The sequence below is a fragment of the Gracilinanus agilis genome, chromosome 1 (genome assembly GCF_016433145.1).
Source record: "Gracilinanus agilis isolate LMUSP501 chromosome 1, AgileGrace, whole genome shotgun sequence".
Classification (NCBI taxonomy): domain Eukaryota; kingdom Metazoa; phylum Chordata; class Mammalia; order Didelphimorphia; family Didelphidae; genus Gracilinanus; species Gracilinanus agilis.
In genome coordinates, this window is record NC_058130.1 from 270,903,946 (window position 1) to 270,923,910 (window position 19,965).

The 19,965-nt window shown below is 47.9% G+C and overlaps 1 protein-coding gene across 1 annotated transcript in view; it reads right to left on the reverse strand.

Annotated features, from left to right (window-relative positions):
* Positions 1-555: 555 nt before the first annotated feature.
* The window catches only part of SREBF1 (sterol regulatory element binding transcription factor 1), a 31,006-nt gene continuing 11,596 nt past the window's right edge, over positions 556-19,965 (reverse strand). The window contains exons 7-18 of the mRNA XM_044661730.1: positions 17,624-17,819; positions 14,468-14,649; positions 11,278-11,539; positions 10,500-10,666; positions 9,983-10,151; positions 8,334-8,442; positions 7,578-7,687; positions 7,195-7,327; positions 6,601-6,769; positions 5,947-6,132; positions 4,386-4,503; positions 556-3,795 (exon numbers count right to left, since the gene is read on the reverse strand). Of these exons, the coding sequence (XP_044517665.1) occupies positions 3,572-3,795; positions 4,386-4,503; positions 5,947-6,132; positions 6,601-6,769; positions 7,195-7,327; positions 7,578-7,687; positions 8,334-8,442; positions 9,983-10,151; positions 10,500-10,666; positions 11,278-11,539; positions 14,468-14,649; positions 17,624-17,819 (2,025 nt within the window). The 3' untranslated portion in view covers positions 556-3,571. The remainder of the gene's footprint in view (positions 3,796-4,385; positions 4,504-5,946; positions 6,133-6,600; positions 6,770-7,194; positions 7,328-7,577; positions 7,688-8,333; positions 8,443-9,982; positions 10,152-10,499; positions 10,667-11,277; positions 11,540-14,467; positions 14,650-17,623; positions 17,820-19,965) is intronic.

Genomic DNA, 19,965 nt, shown 5'->3' on the forward strand with positions numbered 1-19,965 from the left:
AGTCTGTGTGACGGGGATGCGTTCTCAGGAGGCCAGCGGGACGGCACACGGCTAGGGACCACGCAGCCGAAAGCAGATATATCATGTGTATAAAATATATATGTACTGTTCTATATATATATGTTATATATAATGTATATATGTTGGCAACGTGCTCGCTTCCGTTTCACCACATTGGTTCCACTGCAAGCAGCCACCTCAGTCCTCGGGGCCCCCGGGACGAGACCCCCCAGCACAGCGACCAGAGCCCCGACGGGAAGCCCAGGCGAGCCGTCCCTGCCTCCCGCATCTGTGTGTGTGTGTCTGTGGTCCTCCGCCGGTCCTCACCTCCGCTTAGCTCCGGCCGCCGCCTCACAAGCTCCCTCTGGACTGGAGAGCGGCCGCCAGCCGCGGGGCGCCTCTCTGAGCTCCCCACCGTCTTAGTGGCATCATGTACATATGACTGTAAAATGGTAAACCGTGTGTATTATATATTGCCTCATTATATAGTGTATATATATGTATACATATACATATATATAATATATATGAAGACTGTAAATGTTAAGACTAGTGTTCTTATTAGTATATTGCTTCACACTGAAGATTGTGTGTTAACGAGCTGTTTCTAAAAGATGTTTATTTTCCTTAAGAGTAAAAAAAAGAAAAAAACAGGTCATTGCATTAAAAAAAACCGTCAATAAAGATACAACAATTGTTTTGGAAGTCTTCGGGCATGGAGTTGTGGCCTCTAACCTCTCTCCTCCCTTCTTCCTGGCAGCAAGATGGCAGCAGGAAGGGGGGGGGGCAGGGGCAAGGGAGGCGATGCCGATCTCTAGTCCACAGAGGCCCGGACGGGGAATACTGGTTAAGTTGGGAATGTGGAGCCAAGCTCTTCCTCCCCTTTTCTAGAAGGCTCCTGGGGGTAGCCCAGGGGATCACTGTCCCGAGATCCCAAGGCCCTTCCGGCCAAGATTGTAGCTACATTTGGCCCCATCACCAGAGGCACGGAGGCAGAGGCCACCCCGTCACCCAAAGAGGGTAGAAGCCAGCTGAGATCTAGGATTCGGAAAGGGCCCAGAGAGGCCCCGCATTGCTGGCAGGATTGGAAGGTCCCCCTAAAGCCCACCCATCCCAGCCCAAGGGAAGAGCCTCAGTACCCTAGTGTGGGACCCAGTGCTAAGACGGCAAGTTTCCTCTATAAGCCCAGCAAGCTTGGGTCAATCAAGGCCCGCAAACTTGCCCCTGGCCTCCAGCAGAGGGCCCTCACGACGCCCTTCTGACACCACCACCACCACCACCACCCGCCTGGGCCAAGGTTCTGGGGGTTTACTTCACCCCGGGAAGCTCTCCTGCTATCCCACCAGAAGAGGATCCTGGGAAAATTTAGGAGCTAAGGGCTAGCTTTCCAAGCTGGTTGGGAGGAGGATGCATTCCACAGGATTAGGAAATGAGACATTGAAGTGCAGACACTCGGGTGAGCCAGACCCTTGCTGATGCCTCAGTTTCCCCATTCACCGACACCCGCCCAGTTCTCCTCGTGCTGTCTGGCGTTGGATTCCTGACTGCCCTATGAAGGTAGGTTAAAGACCCTCCCCCTACAGAGGGAGCAGAAGCCCTGCGTGGTTGCCTGGGCTGCATCCCCTTGCTTGGAGTCTGGAGGTTTCTTTGAAGTATGTGCATGAATGGATGGGTGGATGGATGCAGGAGTCTCCTGACTCATCCCCAACAGACAAAAGTCAGGAATACAGTCCAAAACGGATAGGGCTGGAAGGGACTCCTGAGTCCTGCCTAGTCCAGCCCCTGCCCCAAGAGTGAAGAGCCAAGGGTCAGTCTGAAACTGGTGAAGACAGTGAGTGATGGACCTTCTGCCTGGCCTCCCGGAGCCTGTCCACTATAGGGCACAGCCTTATTTCTTCAAAAATCGAACCCAAATTATAAATAATTTCTCCTTTTAATTTTCTGTACAAAACTCTTCTCACACTATGAAAATAAAAGTTTGCCAAGGAAAAAAGTAGTACAGGTGCCTCCCAAGACTTTAGGGAGGCTAGTGCAGTGGCAAGGAGATGTAGTGACAATATATACATATGTACAGGGTCAGCCACACGGCCCTCCAGACCTGCTCCCTCCTCATCTCATAGGACCCTGGGGAGGCCACAGTAGCCTGAGACCAGAGACCTTTGCATGGGAAGGCCTCTGGTGGTCTAGCCCCAGGGCAGGGGGAAATAGAAGGAAACTACTCTGGTGGCAGAGAGCCTGAGGAATGGGGAGAAGGTGGGAAACTGCAAAAGGCAGGGGGCAGGGAAGAAAGGGGGCCCCCCAGGCCCACATTATTTTGGCATGTGAAAAGACACTCAGAGAGCACTGGAGAGGGCAAATAGGCCTCTGGACCACAGGAGCTCTTCTTCTGGCATGAAAGGCCTTTCCCTCAAACCTCCCTTGGCTCCCAAGGTTAGGGGCTTCCACTGCAGGACAAGGTCTTTCCCCTCCTCCCAAAAGCAGACCACTCCAAAAGGGGAGTAGTACAGAACACACTAGATGGTGCCACGAAGACTAAGCAGCCATTTGGGGTGGCATCCGTGATTTCATTGAGATAGGAACCCCCCAGAGTTCTTGGAGAATGACCCAGAGCAGAGCCACTGTGTGTCAAAGGGGGGACTTGAACTGGGGGCTTCCAGGCTTTGGGACCAGTTTGAATGGAGCACTGAGGACGGGCCCTCCGGGAGGCCCCTGCAATCTCCCAAGGGACCAGCAGAGGTCAGTAGCATCTCATCCTGCACTCTTGCTGTCTACCATGATGGCACGAGGGAGGCAGATTGGGGAAAACTATGGCCACATCCTGGCTTTTCCCAGCCTCTCCCTGGGACCCTCGTCACCCACACCCCCTCCTCACCCGCCATCTGAGGGCCCATTACCAAGGAGAAGGCAAAGTTTTCATTAGCTTTGGCCCATTAAACACAATAAATCACGGGGATTCAATTACCCAGTGATTAGATGGGAGGGAGGTGGGGAAGGGGAAGGATAGTGCTATGACTGCTTCCACGGAGGGGCAAATCACTCAAACAAAATTCATACACTCTGTTTCCCCCCCCCCCCCAGCCCCATTGGGATGTGTCTGGGACCTTTGAAAGGATCATAGATTTAGAGTTGGAGAAGGGGACCCGTCCAGCTCCTTCATTTTACAGATAAGAAAACTGAGGGTCAGAGGCGCTCCAGGTTCGAGCTGGGACTGGCTAATTGCAGGGATTTTTTTTCCCATTACACTCTGTGGCTTCTCTGGGTTTGGGGGTGAGGAAAGGTCTGGAGTCATGCTGGCTCCTCTTGGTCCTGGGCCAGTGGAGGTGGGTAAGTTCCCAGGCTGGGATGGAGAAAGAGAAGGGAAGAGATGGCCCTGCCTGCCTCTCTCCATATCCTGTAGCATCTCTGTGACCAGAGGGGACATCACCATGACAACAGGGCCCTTCCTCGGGCCTGGGCAGGCAGAGAGGCCCCGGACTGGTCTCAGATGCTTTAAAGTTTCAGGGGGACTGACTGGGTGGTCTGGGGCAGAGCCGTGTGGCCAGGGTTCTGGAAAGGCCCAAGGTGGGCCTGGCTACCCCGAGGTGACAGTGGTGCCGCTGCCCAGTCTGATAATCATCTGTTGGCAGTCGTGGAGCATCCTCTTGTCTCCCAGCTTCTCCAGGGTCCGGGCGGCCTCGGCCAACATTCCCACTCGCTGGCCCGGCGCTGACAGGAAGGTCGGGGGCAGATAGCAGCAGGCGAGCAGCAGGGCCTCTGCATGTTCCCTCTGAGTGGGCCGAGTGTCCAGCTCACCTGCTGTAGGGAAAGGAGGAGGGATGCTGGTGTTGGCAGGGCTGGGAACTGGGATAAAGGCTTGCACCTGAGGTGAGGCACAGAAGGCACCTGCAGAGGACGTGTCTCAACCTCCCAGTGTACCTGACGCACAAGACCCAAAGATGGAATATTTCCACATCCCGTCCCGGCTTCACTGAATAACAGCAATTTTTACCTCAGGAGGGCCAATGGGTGTTCAGGTGAGATTCCCCAGGTATTTAGGGCCTGGGTATTGGGAAGGGAATAAGCATTTAATAAATGCCTATTATGAGTCAGGCATTGGGCCAAGGGTTTTACAAATATTAAAGCCTCACAATAATACTGGGAAACAGGCGCTCTTTTGATCTTCATTTTACAGATGAGGAAACTGAGGCAGATAGCAGTTAAGTGACTTGCTCTCCATCAAAAAGATAGTTAAATATCTGAGGCTGGATTTGAATTTAGGTCTTCTGACCCTGAGGCCCAGGCCTCCAACCACAGGGCCATCTGACCACTCCTTTTTTAGGAAAAGTACAGCTTATTCGCTAGGAGGAAGCAGGGACCTTAGGACTCCCACAACTACCCCGACCTACACTCACATCCTTTGTTGCTTGGGGCCACCCTTCTCCTCAGGCTTCGGTCCAAGAGTTGGTGAGTCCGAGTGGGGCTGGCTCCAGCCATCAGCCGAGCAGTAGCTTCATGCAAGAACACCTAAAAAAAAAGGAGTCGGGGCTTTTGAAAGGGGGTGCCCTTCCCCATACCCACAAAGCTCCCCAAAGTCCTCACAAATTCCCATAAGTAGCCTGGGGGGCATTGGTCAAGGAGGGACAGTCTCCCCTAAAGTCTTGTGTCAGGCCAACAAGTTATTTCCTAATCCTTCCCACCTTCAAAACTTGGTTTAATATTAATAAATGTTTAAAAAACAAAACAAAACTTGGTTTAACATGGCCCCTTCTTCCCCAGCCTTTCTTGGGGCCTTGGTGCTGGTGCCTTCCCTCGTTCTGCACTCACCCAAAGCTCTCTGCAGTCTTCCCCACGTTCTGTCTCCCCAGTGAGGTTGCAAATGCCCCCAAGGCAGGGACCCTCCTCATCCCTTAACTCTAACCTCTCTCCCATCTCTTGTGATAGCTAGGACAATAGGGCTGAGAAACTTCAGCTGAGAAAATAACCATTGGACCCCCTGAACCTCCTGCAAAGAATCAGCCTAAGATTACTCTATTACAAAAATGAAGAATATGGATATAGGTCAGCTGGGGGTGAGGGTGGGGGGAAGCAACAAGAATCATGTAACCAAGGGAAAAAATTTAAAAATAACATTGAAAGAACGAGTCTAAGTCTGGGCTCTTCCACAAAGCCCTTCTCTGCCCTGCTGAGGAGACTTCTGTACTCACTGACCTTTAGAGGCAGCTAGGTGGACAGAGCACTGACCTGGAGTCAGGAAGACCTAAATTCAAATCTAGCTTTGGGGACTTTACTGGCTGGGTGACCCTGAACAAGTCTCTGTCTGCCTCAATGTCCTCAACTGCAAAACAAGGACCCTAATAGCACCTAGCTCTCAGGTTGTTGTGAGGATCAAATGAGATATTTGTAAAGTGCTCAGCACGGTGATTGGCATGTTGTAGGTGCTTAATAAACCATCCCTCCTTCCTTTCTTTCTTTCCTCCCTCCCTCCTTTCCTTCTTTCCTTTCTCCCTCCTTCCTCTCCTCCCTTCCTCCTTTCTTTCCTCCTTCCTTTCCTTCCTTCCTTTCTCCCTCCTTTCTTCCTTTCCTCTCTCCCTCCCTTCTCTCCTTTCTTTCTTTTCTTCTTTCCTCCCTCCCACCTGTCCAATACTCCTGCCCATAGTGGCCTCTCCCTCTTAGAGTCTAACCTTCCACACACTTAACGCCTGTTCGTATATAACTTTTACATGTGTGTGAGTCCCAAGAGTCCATTCTAGACTATGAATCCCTAAAGGCAGGGCCTATGTTTTCTCTTCTCTGTCTAACACAGCATTTGGCCCAGGACCAGTAAACAATGCCATGGACATTAGACAGAATTGAACAAAGAGCCTGGTTCACCCACTTGTCATTCGTGGACAAATAGCCAAATAGGAAGTCCTTAGAAGCTGCCCTAGAGTTAACAAGCTGGAGGTTTGGGGGGCTGGGGCAACTCACCCTTCTCATGGCAGGCCGGAAAGACTGTGCCAGACGCCGAAGACTGCTGAGGTCCTGCTGGAAGCCTCGAAGTTCCAGAGCCGAGGCCTGGTGCCCACAGCCGGGGGGCTGAGTGGCCCCCACCTGCTGCTGCCACAGGCTGGTGCGGGTCACCAGGAGCAGATCACACAGGAGGAGCTGGATGGCCTGCATAGCAGATGGGGGTCCAGGTGAGTGGGCCAGGGCCGCCCTCATTTCTGGGGTCTCTCTCTCCATCTTCCCATAACCTGGTGCCCACAGTGCCAGGGGCCAGGCTCTGTGCTGCATTACTGGAGCATTGCACCGGAGAGATATATGCAATGCAACTGCAATGCACCACAGGGGGACGCCTCCACTTGTCTCCAGGCTACTAGCCCCAGTAACCCTGTGGGAGAGAGCTCTGGATGGGGCCAGCTGGGCCCAGCCACTGACCAACCTGGTACTGCTGCCACCAGCCCAGATGCGGGAGTAGCTATGGGTTTCCCAACCTCTGGGCAAGTCAAGGAACTATAGGGCACCAGAGCGGGTAGAAACCTTTAATCAGCATCTACGCCAAGACCCCATTCAGGAGCAGAGGCTCCTGGTCCCCCCAGGCCAGGGCTCCATCCCCCTCGGGGGAGCAGCAGCTGCCTTTACCTTGTCAATAGAAGCGGCTGCAGAGGGCCCTGCTGTCAGGCTGTCCCGGAGGTAGCTGCTAGCCTTCTCGCACTGGCTCAGGCTGGCCTGGCCGAGCTCCTGCTTTTGCTTCCCCAGAAGCGTCCTCGCTGCCTTGAAGGAGTACAGGGCGGCCCGAGGCAGGGGCTTCCTATGCACAGATGAAGGGCTTCCAGGGTCACTCGAGTCTCCCCCACCTGCCGGGCTCAGCTCTTCCACTGAGCTCCCCCCAACTTCAAAGCTAGGGATGGGTGAAACTCCCAAAGCGGAAACAGAAGCATCATCCTGAGCCCTTGGCCTTGAACCTCTTGTCGGACCCTGGACACCACTTCATGCCTCAGGCCCCTGAGTAGTTGCTCTGAAGAGGCTACACCTCTCTGGGCTCTGGGCACCCTGCTTCATAGTCTGCCTTGGGAAGCTCGTCCTGTCCCCGAGCCCCAGACATTTTGTCCCAAGAGGTCTGGCTTCCTACAGAAGGTGAGATCTTCCCTGTGCTCTCACAGTAGCCCTGGGGGCACCCCCTCTTCCCCTCTCTCCCACAGAAGACCTAGAAGGGCCAGGGGCTGGGCTACTCACTCGGAAGCCTGTAGGACCTTGGGCATGTATTCCACCATGGGGTAGAGAGACTCTGCCCCCTCATCATCCCGCTGGAGCCAGTGAATCACCACCGTGATGAGGGACGCCCACCACTTGGCCACAAGGTCAGTACCTAGAGGAGGGGAGAAGAGAGAGACTATTCCCCACTTCCCAGTCCTCCGGGACTCCCTCCATATCCCCCCCCCCCCCCCCCTGAGGATGGACTATGAAATGTCCTGCATTTTCCTGAAGAGACAGGACAGGATTTTTCTCCATGTGTGGGCAACTGGCGGTCTGCCCTACCCAAACACAAAAGCTGGGCTCCCAAGAACCCAGGCACCCATTCTCCAACCCAGCCATATAGAGGGAAGCAAAAGGCTCACCAGGGGTAGTGGCCACGCTTGAACTGATGGAGAAGTTGAGGGCAGGGGCCCCAGCAGCATCTGAGCAGCCATTCAGCAGCTGAAGGTACCCAAGGGCATCCGAGAACTCTCTGCACACCAGGGAGGGAGGCACGTGAAAGAATGCAGCTTATAGGAAGGACCATGTCAGTGTGGGGAATATACCCTCCTGGGAAGCACCCAGACACCTCCCTGGAGCCCAGAGCTGGCTCCTTTCTAACTTCCTTTGGAATTTGGGGCAAAATGCTTCTTTCCTCTTGCCTTTAGCTCCCTTGCCCATCAGGTCACGAAGCAACCACCCAGGCCCCATCTGCCTCACAGGTGATTCAAAGGAGCTATGAAAGTGCTTTGAAAAGTAGGAATGTAATTATTTTCATTGTGCTTCTCCTGTTAATACTCAAAGCACTTTGCACAGTACAGGCCACACAAAAAGGACTCAATGAAGCTAGACTGTGATGAGAAGGGACCAAGTTGGGTTCTCAGGATTACTGAGTCTGGGACAGGGGATGAAGGGCCAGGAGTTTGAGAGGGATGATGGATAGAAAGATGGGGGCAGTTGGTTGGGGCAGAGGAGGGGGAGTGAGGGTTGGGGCAGAGGTGTGGCTAGTGAAGCTTGAGAAAAATAAAGAGCCTGAAGAGATAAAGGAGCTAAAGCAATGGAGGGCAGGGATGGGCTAAAATGGTGAGATGACCCTTGGGAGTCAGATAAGGGAGGCCCTCTTTGGGTTGTACTCTCACCTGTCCCCATCAGCTGAAGCCAGGGTCTGTTCAGGCTTGGCCACACAGCCCAGGGCTTTCTCCAACAGATGTTCCCGAAACAGCTGGGTCACCTGGGCCAGGGGGTCCACTGTCCCAGAAGAGAGAGGAGTGAGCAACCTCCCATCCCAAACAAATGTCAGAGCTTAGAGGAACCAACCCTGGCACAGGGCAAGGATATGGAAGGGAGACTCTGAGATCTTGTTTAGAAAACCCTGCTGCTCTGGGGTAGAGAGTAGTAGGTATGGAGAGGAAGAGGAACCTTAGTGGGGTGAGGATCCAATTAGCCACTTCTTCATGTTCTTCCTTTCACCCCATTATTCTTTCAGCACTTGGGAATGGCAGTTGAGTGGGAGGGAGGGTTAAGGGTTTAGAATTTTGGGAAAGGTAAGAAAAACAAGGAGGAAGGAAGAGTAAGAAGAGAGGGAAAAATCCACTAATAAGAGAAATGCAAATTAAAGCATCTTTTACATCAGTGTATTTGTGGTCTTATTTTGGGGTTTTGGTTTTGTATGAGTATTCTCTTAAAATAATGACCAGTATGGAAGGGTGTTTTGCCACACATATATGGTCCAGATTAAAAAGAAAAGAAAATAAAAAATGACAATTGCTGGAGGGGCTTTGGAAAGATAGGCACCCTGATGCTTTGTTGGTGAAGTTGTGAACTGGTCTAACCATTCTAGAAAACAACTACACCACAAAAAGGCACTAAACTGTGGGTGCCCCTGGTAGGCATATATCCCTAAAAGGTCACAGACACAAGGAAAAGTTCTCATCTACAAAAATCCCCATAGTAGCCCTTTTTGTTGTAGCAAAGAACTGAAAATAAAATGGTGCCCATCTATTGGGAAGTGTGGTTCACGGATGTAATTGATTGTTATTGCTTTGTAAGAAAAGACAAATGGAAGATTCAGAGAAAGTTGGGGTTTGGGGGTAAAAGTTATATGAAAAGATAAAGAGTTTTATGAAATGAGCAGAACCAGAAGATTTTGCAGGACAGTGACAACAATGTAAAGAAAAAGATCTTCACAAGATGTCTGTACTCTATGTACTCAGGTCAGTGGATATGGATAGGTTCTGGGTCTCTGTGCTTGTGGAGGAGAAAAGAAAGAGATCACCTTGGCCACATCTGTCCCTTCTTCCATCCATGCCCACCTCCCTGGCAGGGGGGGCGGGGATGAGAACAAGAATGAAACTTACATTTTCAGTGTGGCCAGTGTGTTGACTCGTTTGGCTAAATGGATAATGACAGGAATACAGAAAGTACCAAAATAGGTCAAAAAATACTTAAAAAAAATTTCCAGAGGGAAACCAGACAGACAGGGTAATTTGGTTTAATTTTTGTTGAATTTGTCTACATGGTAGGTGCTTAATAAATGTTGATTGATTATTAAATTAAAACGTGTACATAAGAAAAAAAGTTTCTTTTACACCCTAGTTCTTGTGTTTTGTATACTGCAAACTTTAAAGCACTCTATAATGCTATTATCATATTGCTGAAATGTCTGTGTTTGTTAATAGAAAAAAAAAAGAGGGAAAAGGGGAGAGATGAAGGGAAGAGAGGAAGAATGAGTAAGGAAAAGAAGGGGAGGAGATGGAGGAAGATGATGAGGACAAAGGGGAGGAGTTACCTGGATTCCCGGTGGAGCTGTAGAGGCTCTCCCTAGGGGTGCTCCTCACTGCCCAATCTCCATCCACAAAGAAGCGATGTCCCACAGGATGACAGAGCCACTGCATGGCAGGGGGCATGGTGCCACTCTGAGCTAGGCACATCTGACGGGCACTACTCAGGAAGAAGCGCTATGGGCCAGGAGGAGACAGCAGTTGGTTGAATCACTAGCCTGAGCCCCAATAGCGACAGAGACTCTCCCACTTCTGGCCCCAAAGGAAGTCCCCTCTGACTGGCAAGGGAGCTGATGAAAAAGAGGTCTGTAAAAGCCCAGCCCCACAGTATATCCATCTGTCGCTCAGTTGATAATGCAGCTAAAAGGCAAGGCTCTGCTACTCCCTGGTCTCAGATGGAACCCTAACCCACTTCCCAGTCTCCAAATCCCCCCTGGAGTCTGAGCCAGGATCAGGGAGGGGAAAAGGAAAGGAGGCAGAAGGGGAATGGGAGCCAGGCTGGGTGCCCTGGCACTGCCCCCTTACCATCAGGAAATGGAAGGCCCGAGGAAAACTCGTCTTGACCCGGAGTGCAACAGCCACGTAGATCTCGGCTAAGGTGGCCACGGAGATGGAAGTGCCTGCGCACTCGGCCAGGTTGAGGGCACTCAGTGCCAGGTTGACGGCAGCAAGGTGGCCGCTGGTGTATTTCCCTGTGGGGCCAGAGGACGGTGGGAGTCAGAAGGACAGGAGCCAGGTGTGGGTAGCCGGTGGGCCTGGGGCAGCGTGCCTCGGTCAGACCCCTCTCCCCACCCCCTGCAGGGACATACGGTTAAGTCCTGCGTTTAGGAGGACCCTGGTGCCCGAAGTTAAACGGGATGGGCCGAGGGGAGAAGGAAGGGTTCGGCCACCAGAGCTGGGGTGGTGCTGAGCTAGAAGGTCCACGCTTTCAAAGAGGAGGGTACCAGCCCAATGGGGATAGTATTGGGGATGTAGACACTAAACGATAACTCTAGTCCAACTATCAATAACATGGAATTAGGTCTTGATCAATGATATATTTAAAACCTATTGGAATTGTGCGTCGGCTAAGGGGGGTTAGGAGGGTTGGGGGAGAGGGAAAGAACATGAAACATGTAACTATGGGAAAATATTCAAAATAACAATTTTAACAATTTAAAAAATTAAAATTTAAAATTAAAATTAAAACAAACAAAAAACCAAAGAGGGTACCAGCCTCTCTGTTATATCCATTACCCCAGGACACTGGGGCAGGGTGAAGGGAACAGCCGCTGCCCAGCCCCTGGACTTTCCCTGGACCCACCTGTCATGTGCAGCTGGTGAAGCTTATGGTAGACAAGGGCAGCATCCCGGGAGCTTGCTCTGACATCGGCCTGCAGCTCCCGGTCCCGGAGGAGGCTCCCAGCCCGGTCGGCCAGCCAGCGGCCCACCCAGAGCCTCTGAAGAAAGTGGCGGATGAGATTCCAGAGCAGACTGCAGGCCAAGTCCAAATGGGAGGTGGGGAGAGGTCGGCCTAGGGCTCGGAGGGCCAGCCACAGGTTCTGGGAGGCCTGGGCAAAGTCCCCCTGAGAAAGAGAAGCGGATCCATGCTCAGAGGTTACAGGGGACCTTCCCCACAGCCAGGCTTGCTTCTTCCCCGGGACAAACGCTCCCCAAAGCACACCAGATACAGAGCTACAAAGAAGCTGCTTCCATTTCCCTATGTCCGTACGACCTAAAGCAGTTAGTCAATCAATGGCACTAGGAGGGATTACAGAGTCGGGAAGATCCGAGTTCAGATTCTGCTTCAGACATCTAGTTATGTGGCCCTGGACTCACTGAACCTCTCCTCGTCTGTAAAATGGGAATAATAAGAGCATCTATCTCAGGGGGGTGGTGAGGATTAAATGAAAAATACATGGAGGAGGGGGAAAGAGGAGAAATGACAAAAGGTTAAAAAAGTAAAGAAATATGAAAATGCTAGTTTATTATTATTATTCATTGAAGGCCAAGTCCTGGCCTATATATGAAGGATAAGAAGAAAAAACTGTCTTCTAGGACCTCATATTCAACATATTCAAAATAAGTAAGAAAAAGGCTCCATGCCAAAGATAAAATGATTTGGTTGGGGAGCTCATGTTAGAAGGGAGGGCAGGGGAACCGAGTCCTGAGGCAGAGGCAGAAGTAAATCTGGATGGAATTCTAGGCCTGGGGGGGCAGCATATGCAAAGGCACAAAAGCAGGCCTAAGATGGAGTGTTTTAAGTTGGAAATAACAAGCAGCATATCTTGGCTGGGCTACAGGGCCAATGTACCACCAGACATAGTCTGATCTGTGCTTCAGAACTGTTTCTCCAGAAGAGAACTATTTGAGGCATCTTTCATATCAGTTTATTTACGGTTTTATTTCAGGGTTTGGGTTTTATCTGAGTGTGCTATTACAACAATGACCAAGATGGAAGTGTGTTTTACAGGACAATAAAAATAAAATTTTTTTAAAAAGAGAGAGAGAAATGTTTGACAGCCCTGCAGAGACTGATTATTACTGATTCAATACAGGGGGATATTACAATAGTCCAGGCAAGAGGACCTGGAATATGTAAGCAGAATGGAGAGAGGGGAAAGATATTCAGGTGGGAGAACTGACAAGATTTGGCAACCAATTACACAAGGGAATATAAGAAAATATATTGAGGTTGTGAACTCGGGGATTAGAATAATGGGCATAATTTAAAAGGTGGGGTGGATTTAGGGGAAAGATATAAATAAACTGAGATTAGGAGGATATCCAGCTGGTCACTGGAAAATAAAAGATTAGGGCTTAAGGGAAAGTTAATAGGATCACAAATTTTAGAGCTGGAAGAGACTTGGCTAGGGTCACATAGGATTTGAATCCAGGTCCTTCTTAACTCCAAACCCAACACTACTCATTGTGCAGCCTACTGACTCCTTAAGAACTGGTTCTGTAGATTTGATAGTTATCTGCACAGAGATGAATCCAGGGGAGATTAGGGACAGACAGAGAGATAGTGTTCTGGGGCATTCATACACAAGGGAAGAAACCCAGAGGATTTAACTAGGGTTTCCCTCAGTCTCAGGCCTGGACTCTATCTCTTCTTCATCTGTATCAAAAATCCACAAACTATGGCCAAATCGAGTCCTCTGCCTGTTTTTATACAGCCCCCAAACTAAGAATGGTTTTTACATCTTTAAATATAATTTTTTAAAAATTAAAGTCAGGGCCACTAGATGGCTCGGAATCTTGGAGATGGGAGGTCCTTGCTTCAAATCTGGCCCCAGATACTTTCTAGCCATGTGTCCCTGGGCAAGTCACTTAAAGACAAAAGGTAAGGGTTTTAAAAAAAGCATAGAGTCTAGGGTATTCTCACTTGCCAGTTTCATCCACTCCCATGAGTTCCAGTATCACCATCTTCCTTTTGGACATCTTGAGCTGGATGTTAGGTACTTTAGGCATCTCAAACTCAACATGTCCAAGACAGACCCCATTCTCTTTCCCCCTAAACCTTCCTATCTTCCTAACTTTCCCATTATTGCCAAGGGCACCACCATCTGCCCAGTCCCTGAGACTTGCTGTCGCCGCCTGTGTCCTCCGCAGCTCCTCCCACTGACCCCACACAGCCCATCTGTTCCAGAGCCTTATTTCTACCTTGATAACAGCTCTCTTCTCTGCACTCCCATAGCCACCCCTCTAGGCACCTCTCCCCTGTCTCTTCCTATTTCAATCCACTAGAGTCCAAAGGAATTTTCCTAAAGCCCAAGCCCCTACTCTCTAAATGACAGTGGCTCCCAGGACCCCAATGATCAGCTATAAAACTGTTTGGCATTTAAAGCCCTTCATCCATTTTCCCAGGCTTCTTATAAATGACTTCCCTCTATGCATTCTACAATGTTTTCACCTTCTGTAGGGGGTCTCTCCTGGTCTGGCCCTGATACTTCCCCTTCTGAGATTACATCCCTTCTAATGGGTGTCCATCTAATATGCACCTAGTTGTTTGCATGCTGTCTCCCCCATATGAACATGAGCTCCTTGGGGCAGCTAGGTGGCTGGAGTCGGGAGGTTCTGGGTTCCAGTGTGGCCTTGAGATACTTCCCAGTTGTATGACCCCTGAGCAAGTCACTTAAACCCCAACTGTCTAACCCTTTCCCTTCTGTCTTAGAATTGTTACTAAAAGAGAAAATAAGGGCTTAAAAAAAAAAGGAAAAAGAAAAAGGGAGGAAAGAATACTCAGAAGAAAGTAATCACCAGGAACAAATGCTCAGACCAAGAAATAAGATTCAGAAGAGAAAAGGCAGTTTATGGAGTGGGATTATCTTTCTTCTGACACCCACACACAGCTGACTACCCCGTTCTCCAACTGGAGGAGGGATATCGGGTGTTGGAAGAATGTCGACCAATGTTAACCTTAATCTCTAGCCCTCTCCAACCTCCCAGGCTAAGGCTTCCCACCCTGCTCCGGCCCTCCTTCCCCACCTGACGCAGGCCCACACTCTTACCCGGGCCAGATCCAAATCAGCCTGCTTGCGGTGTCTCCAAAATAAGATCGAGGGTCCCGAGTGGGGCCTGGTGATGGGTTCGCCATAGATGAAGAGGCGGATGAAGGCCGCCAGGACCACCAACAGATTAAGCAACCAGAAAAACAAAGTGGGCAGTAGCCACTGAGACCAGCTGGGACTACCTGGTGAGGGGAGAAGATTGGGCAAGGTTGGGGGGCAGATAAGACGGGTCTGACTCCTGCTCCAGCTCCAACCAGCTCTGCAGGTGCCCAGAACTCCACATTCTCCTGTCCTCCACCCTTCCCCACCTACATAATAAAACTGTGTTCTCTGCAAAGAATGTTATTAGTTGTTTCCACACATCGTAACCCCCTCTCTCACAGAGACAGACTTTTTAAACATTTTTTTTATCCCTTATCTTCTGTTTTTGTATCACACAGCTGGGAAGTGTCTGAGGCCACACTGGAAAGCAGGACCTCCAGATTCCAGGCCTGGTGCTCTATCCACTGTGCTACTTAGCTGCCTTCATCTTCATCTTTATCTCTGAGTGTGGAATGAAAAGTTCTATCCCTGTCAAGTGGAGGCGGAGGGTGGGAAAACCTTTTTCCAGATCCCTGAAATCACACCCCACTCTACCTAAGACTGGCCCTGCGCTTGGGGTCCCGACCATAGACTGGACTCCCTTCCTGTTTGGGATATGGTGACACAGGAAAGACCCTTCTCTCAACAAGTCTTCTGAAGCCAAAGAGAATACAAAAGCAGGTGACTATACAAGACTGGTCTCCTTTTCTGTAAAAACTTGCTCCTCTTTCAGACTTCAGGATTTCTATCCATATGACACTATCTTTTACTTACTCTCTCAGGTTTGAGACCTGAGGGTATATTTTTGGTCTTTTCTTCTCCCCTTACCAAATGACTTAACTGAATTGTGTCAATGCTATGTCCAAAAAAGTTATTTCAATCAACTCCTCATCTCTATTACCATGCTTATGTCCAGAACATTGCAGTGGGCTTCTATTTTTTTGCCCCTACCTTCTCCCCACTCCACTCCCACCCTCCTACTCTCTGTTCAAAAACCTTCAGTGGATTCCCATTACCTACTGAGTCCATTCCTGTTTGACATTCAAGGCTGTCCTTACACTGGCACCACCTAATTGTGAAACCAGATGACCTGTGTGGTCTTGGATAACTTAGTTAGCCTATGGGGCTCTGGTTTCCTCATCTGCAAAATGAAGGGGTTCGACTAGGCAATGTCTAAATCCCTTTCAAGTTCTGAATCTTAGATCCTGAGATTGACTATTCCCCACCCCCCCACCCCCCCCACACACACACTTAAGGATTAAGGTGGGAGATGTCTATGATTCAGTTGTGCTAGAGAGTGACAAATCAAAAACAACTGACTGCCCCCTGGGCGATCTAAAGCAAAATTAAAGCTGCCATTGGTCCATGTAAAAGTGGAAGGAAGACACAGGAAGTAACACAAAGAACTGACTTTAAATATGGTGGTAACTTTCTGTGAATAGGTTTTTTCCTCTTTGAATTTGACCTTGAATGAGCTCAGGCTTGAGACCTCAAACTGCTTCCCTTTGGACTGCCACATGGGTGATTGAAAAGGCTGACTCCCTTTCCTTGACTTTTCTGGAGGCACTAGTCTCCAGAGAAGCCCCTTGTCTTGGAGGAGGCCTCCTGGTTAGAAGCCTTGTTTAATTAACTTCTGTGCCCCCCTTTGCCTCTGAAGCCCTGCCTGGTTTGGACCAGGCTGGAGTAATATTCTCTCTCATTCTCTCTCTCTCACTCTCTCTCTCACACACACACACACACACACACACACACACACACACACACACACACACACACACACACACACACATTTTCCTTACTTTTACTCTTTCTATTTGTAAATAAACTACCATAAAAGTCATTCTGACTTGAGTCTTTCATTTGGAATTAAGTACTTAATTCCTGGCAACCAAACTCTTAAATATTCAGTCCAACCATAATTTTACCCCTTACAAAACTAGTCACTGATCTTGACACACTCTGCATTTCTCACCATCATGCTTTGGCTTCCCCAAGCCTAGAATGCCAGCCAGAATCTGCTGAGTTCTTCCCCATTCTTTAAAACACAATTCAAAGATGCTGTGATAGAAAGACTTAGAGCCACAGAACCCAGGTTCAAGTCTCAACTCTGCTTTTTACTACCCAGGTAACCCTAGGCAAGATTTTAAACCTCTCCAGGACCTCATTTTCTTCAACCAAGGGACTGAATTGTGATCCTTAATGTTTTTCTCCAGCTCTGTGATCCTAAAACGTCCCTCCTCCACGAAGCCTTCCTTGCTCCTCAGTCCACAAGGACTTTCTCCTTTTAGACACTGTTTAGATAAGTGACTGGGGAGAGGGACAGTGGGTGTTAAGTGGAGTTCTCAACCTGGAGGTTGAGAACACCTGAATTCTAATCATGTCTCAGACATTTACTAGCTGTGTGACCTGGGGAAAGTCACTAAATCTCTTTCAACCTTGGTTTCTTCATCTGCATAGTGGGGATGATAATGGCACCCACCTCCTAGGGTTGTAGGTTTTTTAACTTATTAATGTATTAGTTTGGTGGTTACATTAAAATTTCCAAGGATCTCACCCCTTTCCTTAAACCATAGAAGGTATCCCCTAACAAAAAAAATGTACATATAAATTATGTCTTTTCTGTTTCTATTTATCAGTTTTTCCCAGGGTGCTTTTGAGAAACAAATGACCCATGTAAAACCCATGTAATGTGCTTTATAAACTTTTGAGAACTATATAAACACTTGCTACCATTCTTAAGAGTTTGTATCTCTTTCATATACTTATAGATTACAATTAATTCTGCACTTATCATGCCCCTAACAGAATATTAGCTCCATGAGGATTAGGAACAGCATCTCTATCCACCAGTGTCTGCACATAGGAGGAGCTTAGTAAAAACGTGCTGAATTGAATTAAATCCATTCTGCTCCCCACTTGTCCTGAAAAACAGGTCTAAGTTTCTGAAGGCTGATATAGCTTCTGTTGGCACCTGCAATCACAGCCTCCTGGGAAACCAGCCTGGGGCAGTTTTCAGGTCCCTCCCAGTCCCCCCCATCTCTAAGTCCATCTGCATGCTTAGCAATCCTTCCTTACCTTTGTTCTCTGTGCCTAGCACACTTCGAATGTGGTAGGCAGGGGTGCTGTCACCTTGGCTCTGGGCATTGTTCCTGCCCAGAAAGGAGGCCAGAGGGTTGAAGGAAAGGCAGAGGAAGACAAAGGCACACAGGGCCAACCGTGATCGGTCCAGCATACCCAGACTGTTGGGAGAGGGGAGATGTTCCTGCTTCACCTAGAACACAAGGAAAGACTTGATGACGCCCCAGCTGTTTACTACCTGAGAAAGCTGCTATCCAATGGTCAAGGGTGAATGTTGGGGAGCAGGCTGAGGAAATTCCAAGTCTACCATTTACCATGCAGATAACCTCCAGCAAATCACTTCTCTGCAATCTCTAGATTTCAAGGTTCCTCCTCCATAAAATGAGGGAATTGGCTTGAAAAGTTCAAGAATTCTGAGTCAATTCTAATGACCAATCTTGATTCCAGAGGGCCTTATGATGAAATAAGTCAGCTACCTCTTGACAGAGGTAATGAACTAAGTATGTAGAAGGAAACACATATTTTTGGGAGATGGCCAAAGTGCTTAACCACAAACATTTGCAACAAAGGTTTTGTTTTTCTGTTCACCAGGTGGGAGGAAGAAGAAAAAACAAGCCTTATCAGGTACCTTAATTAAAATTTTAAAGTAAAACGAAGGTGTTGATCTCCATGGCCTCTAACCATTTCATTTTTTTTTTAAACAGTTCAAAAATGATGGCTAGGGGACAAAGGACAATGTTAGAAGTAAGGAACATGGCCTGAAAGGAATCAGTCCTTAATGACCTCTTGGTTAGGTCATGACCACTTAGACAAGGATTTAAATTTACTTAGCTTGAGTGGGAGTTACCCAGAGAAATCAGGTGTTCAAATGAACCCCTCAAATCAGTAGAGGTGGAAATCAGAGCCCTAGATTTTTAGCACTAGCTCAGTTGATAACTTTCCATATGACCTGGGGGAAATAGCTTTCCAATTTGGAGCCTCAATCTCTTCATCTGTAAAATAGGGTTGACTGAATAGTCTCAAAGGCCCCTTCCAACATGATGAAGCTATTGTTTAAAAGATAAGGTGAAGAAGAGGCATTTTTATGATGAAATCTATAAATTTACAAACTGGATAAGGAGGAAGAATTTGGACCTGGTACTCAATTTCAGTCACTAGGACCAGAAAACACCTCAGAGATGGAAGAGGGCAGTTTTTGGGCAAATAAAAAAGCTGTGACTTTATATGGAATTTAGCTTTACAAAACTCATTCTCATCTATAAATTAAGGGCCCTGAAGTTGTGAACTGATTCAACCATTTCTGGAGAACAATTCAAAACTATGCCCAAAGGACTATAAAACTGTGCAATATGACTGAGCAATATCTCTAGTAGGACTATATTCCAAGGTTTAAAAAAAAAGTGGGAAAAAGAAAAGAATACACACACACAAATATATTTATAGCAGTTCTTTTGTGGTGACAAAGTATTAGAAATCAAGAAGATATCCATTACTTGAGGAATAACTGAATAAATTTTGACATATGATTATAATAGCATATTATTGTGCTATAAGAAATGACAAGCAGGATGCACTCAGAAAAACTTGAGAAGACTTATATGAACTGATGCAAAGTGAAGTGAGCAGAACCAAAAGAACATTATAGACAGTTATAGGAATATATGTAAGGAAAATCAACTATGAAAAACTTGACTAGTCTCAGCAATAAAATGATACAAGATGGTTCTGAAGGATTTATTATGAAGAAATGCTATCCACTTCCAGAGCAGCATCTGAATGCAAAACAAAGCTCTTCTTTTTTTACCTTATTTTTCTTGATTCTTTTTTTTTGGGGGGAGAGGTAGAGGATACTGTTTTATTTCACAAATGGCTAATGTAATAAATGTTGTACATGACTCCATATGTATGATCTATATCAAATTGTTTGCCTTCTCAAGGAGAGAGAAGAAAAAGGAAGAGAATTTAGAACTCAAAAAATTAAAAAACAAGAAATAACTGCTCATGGATGGACAGAGCCGATATAATTAAAAGGTCAATCCTACCTAAACTAATCTATTTATTCAATGCCTTCCCAATCAAATTGTCAAAAAATTATCTTGAGCTAGAAAAAAATTTAAAAATTCATTTGGAAGAAGAAAATATCAAGAATATCAAAAGAATTAATTAAAAAAGTAAAGGAAGGAGGAGGAGTACCAGTTTTTAAACTGTATTATAAAGCAAAAATTATCAAATTTTCTGGTCCTGGCTAAGAAACAGAAAGGCAAATCAGTGGAACAGAATAGACATTCAACACAAATAGTAGTAAAAGGTTATAGTAATCTTATATTTGACAAATTTAT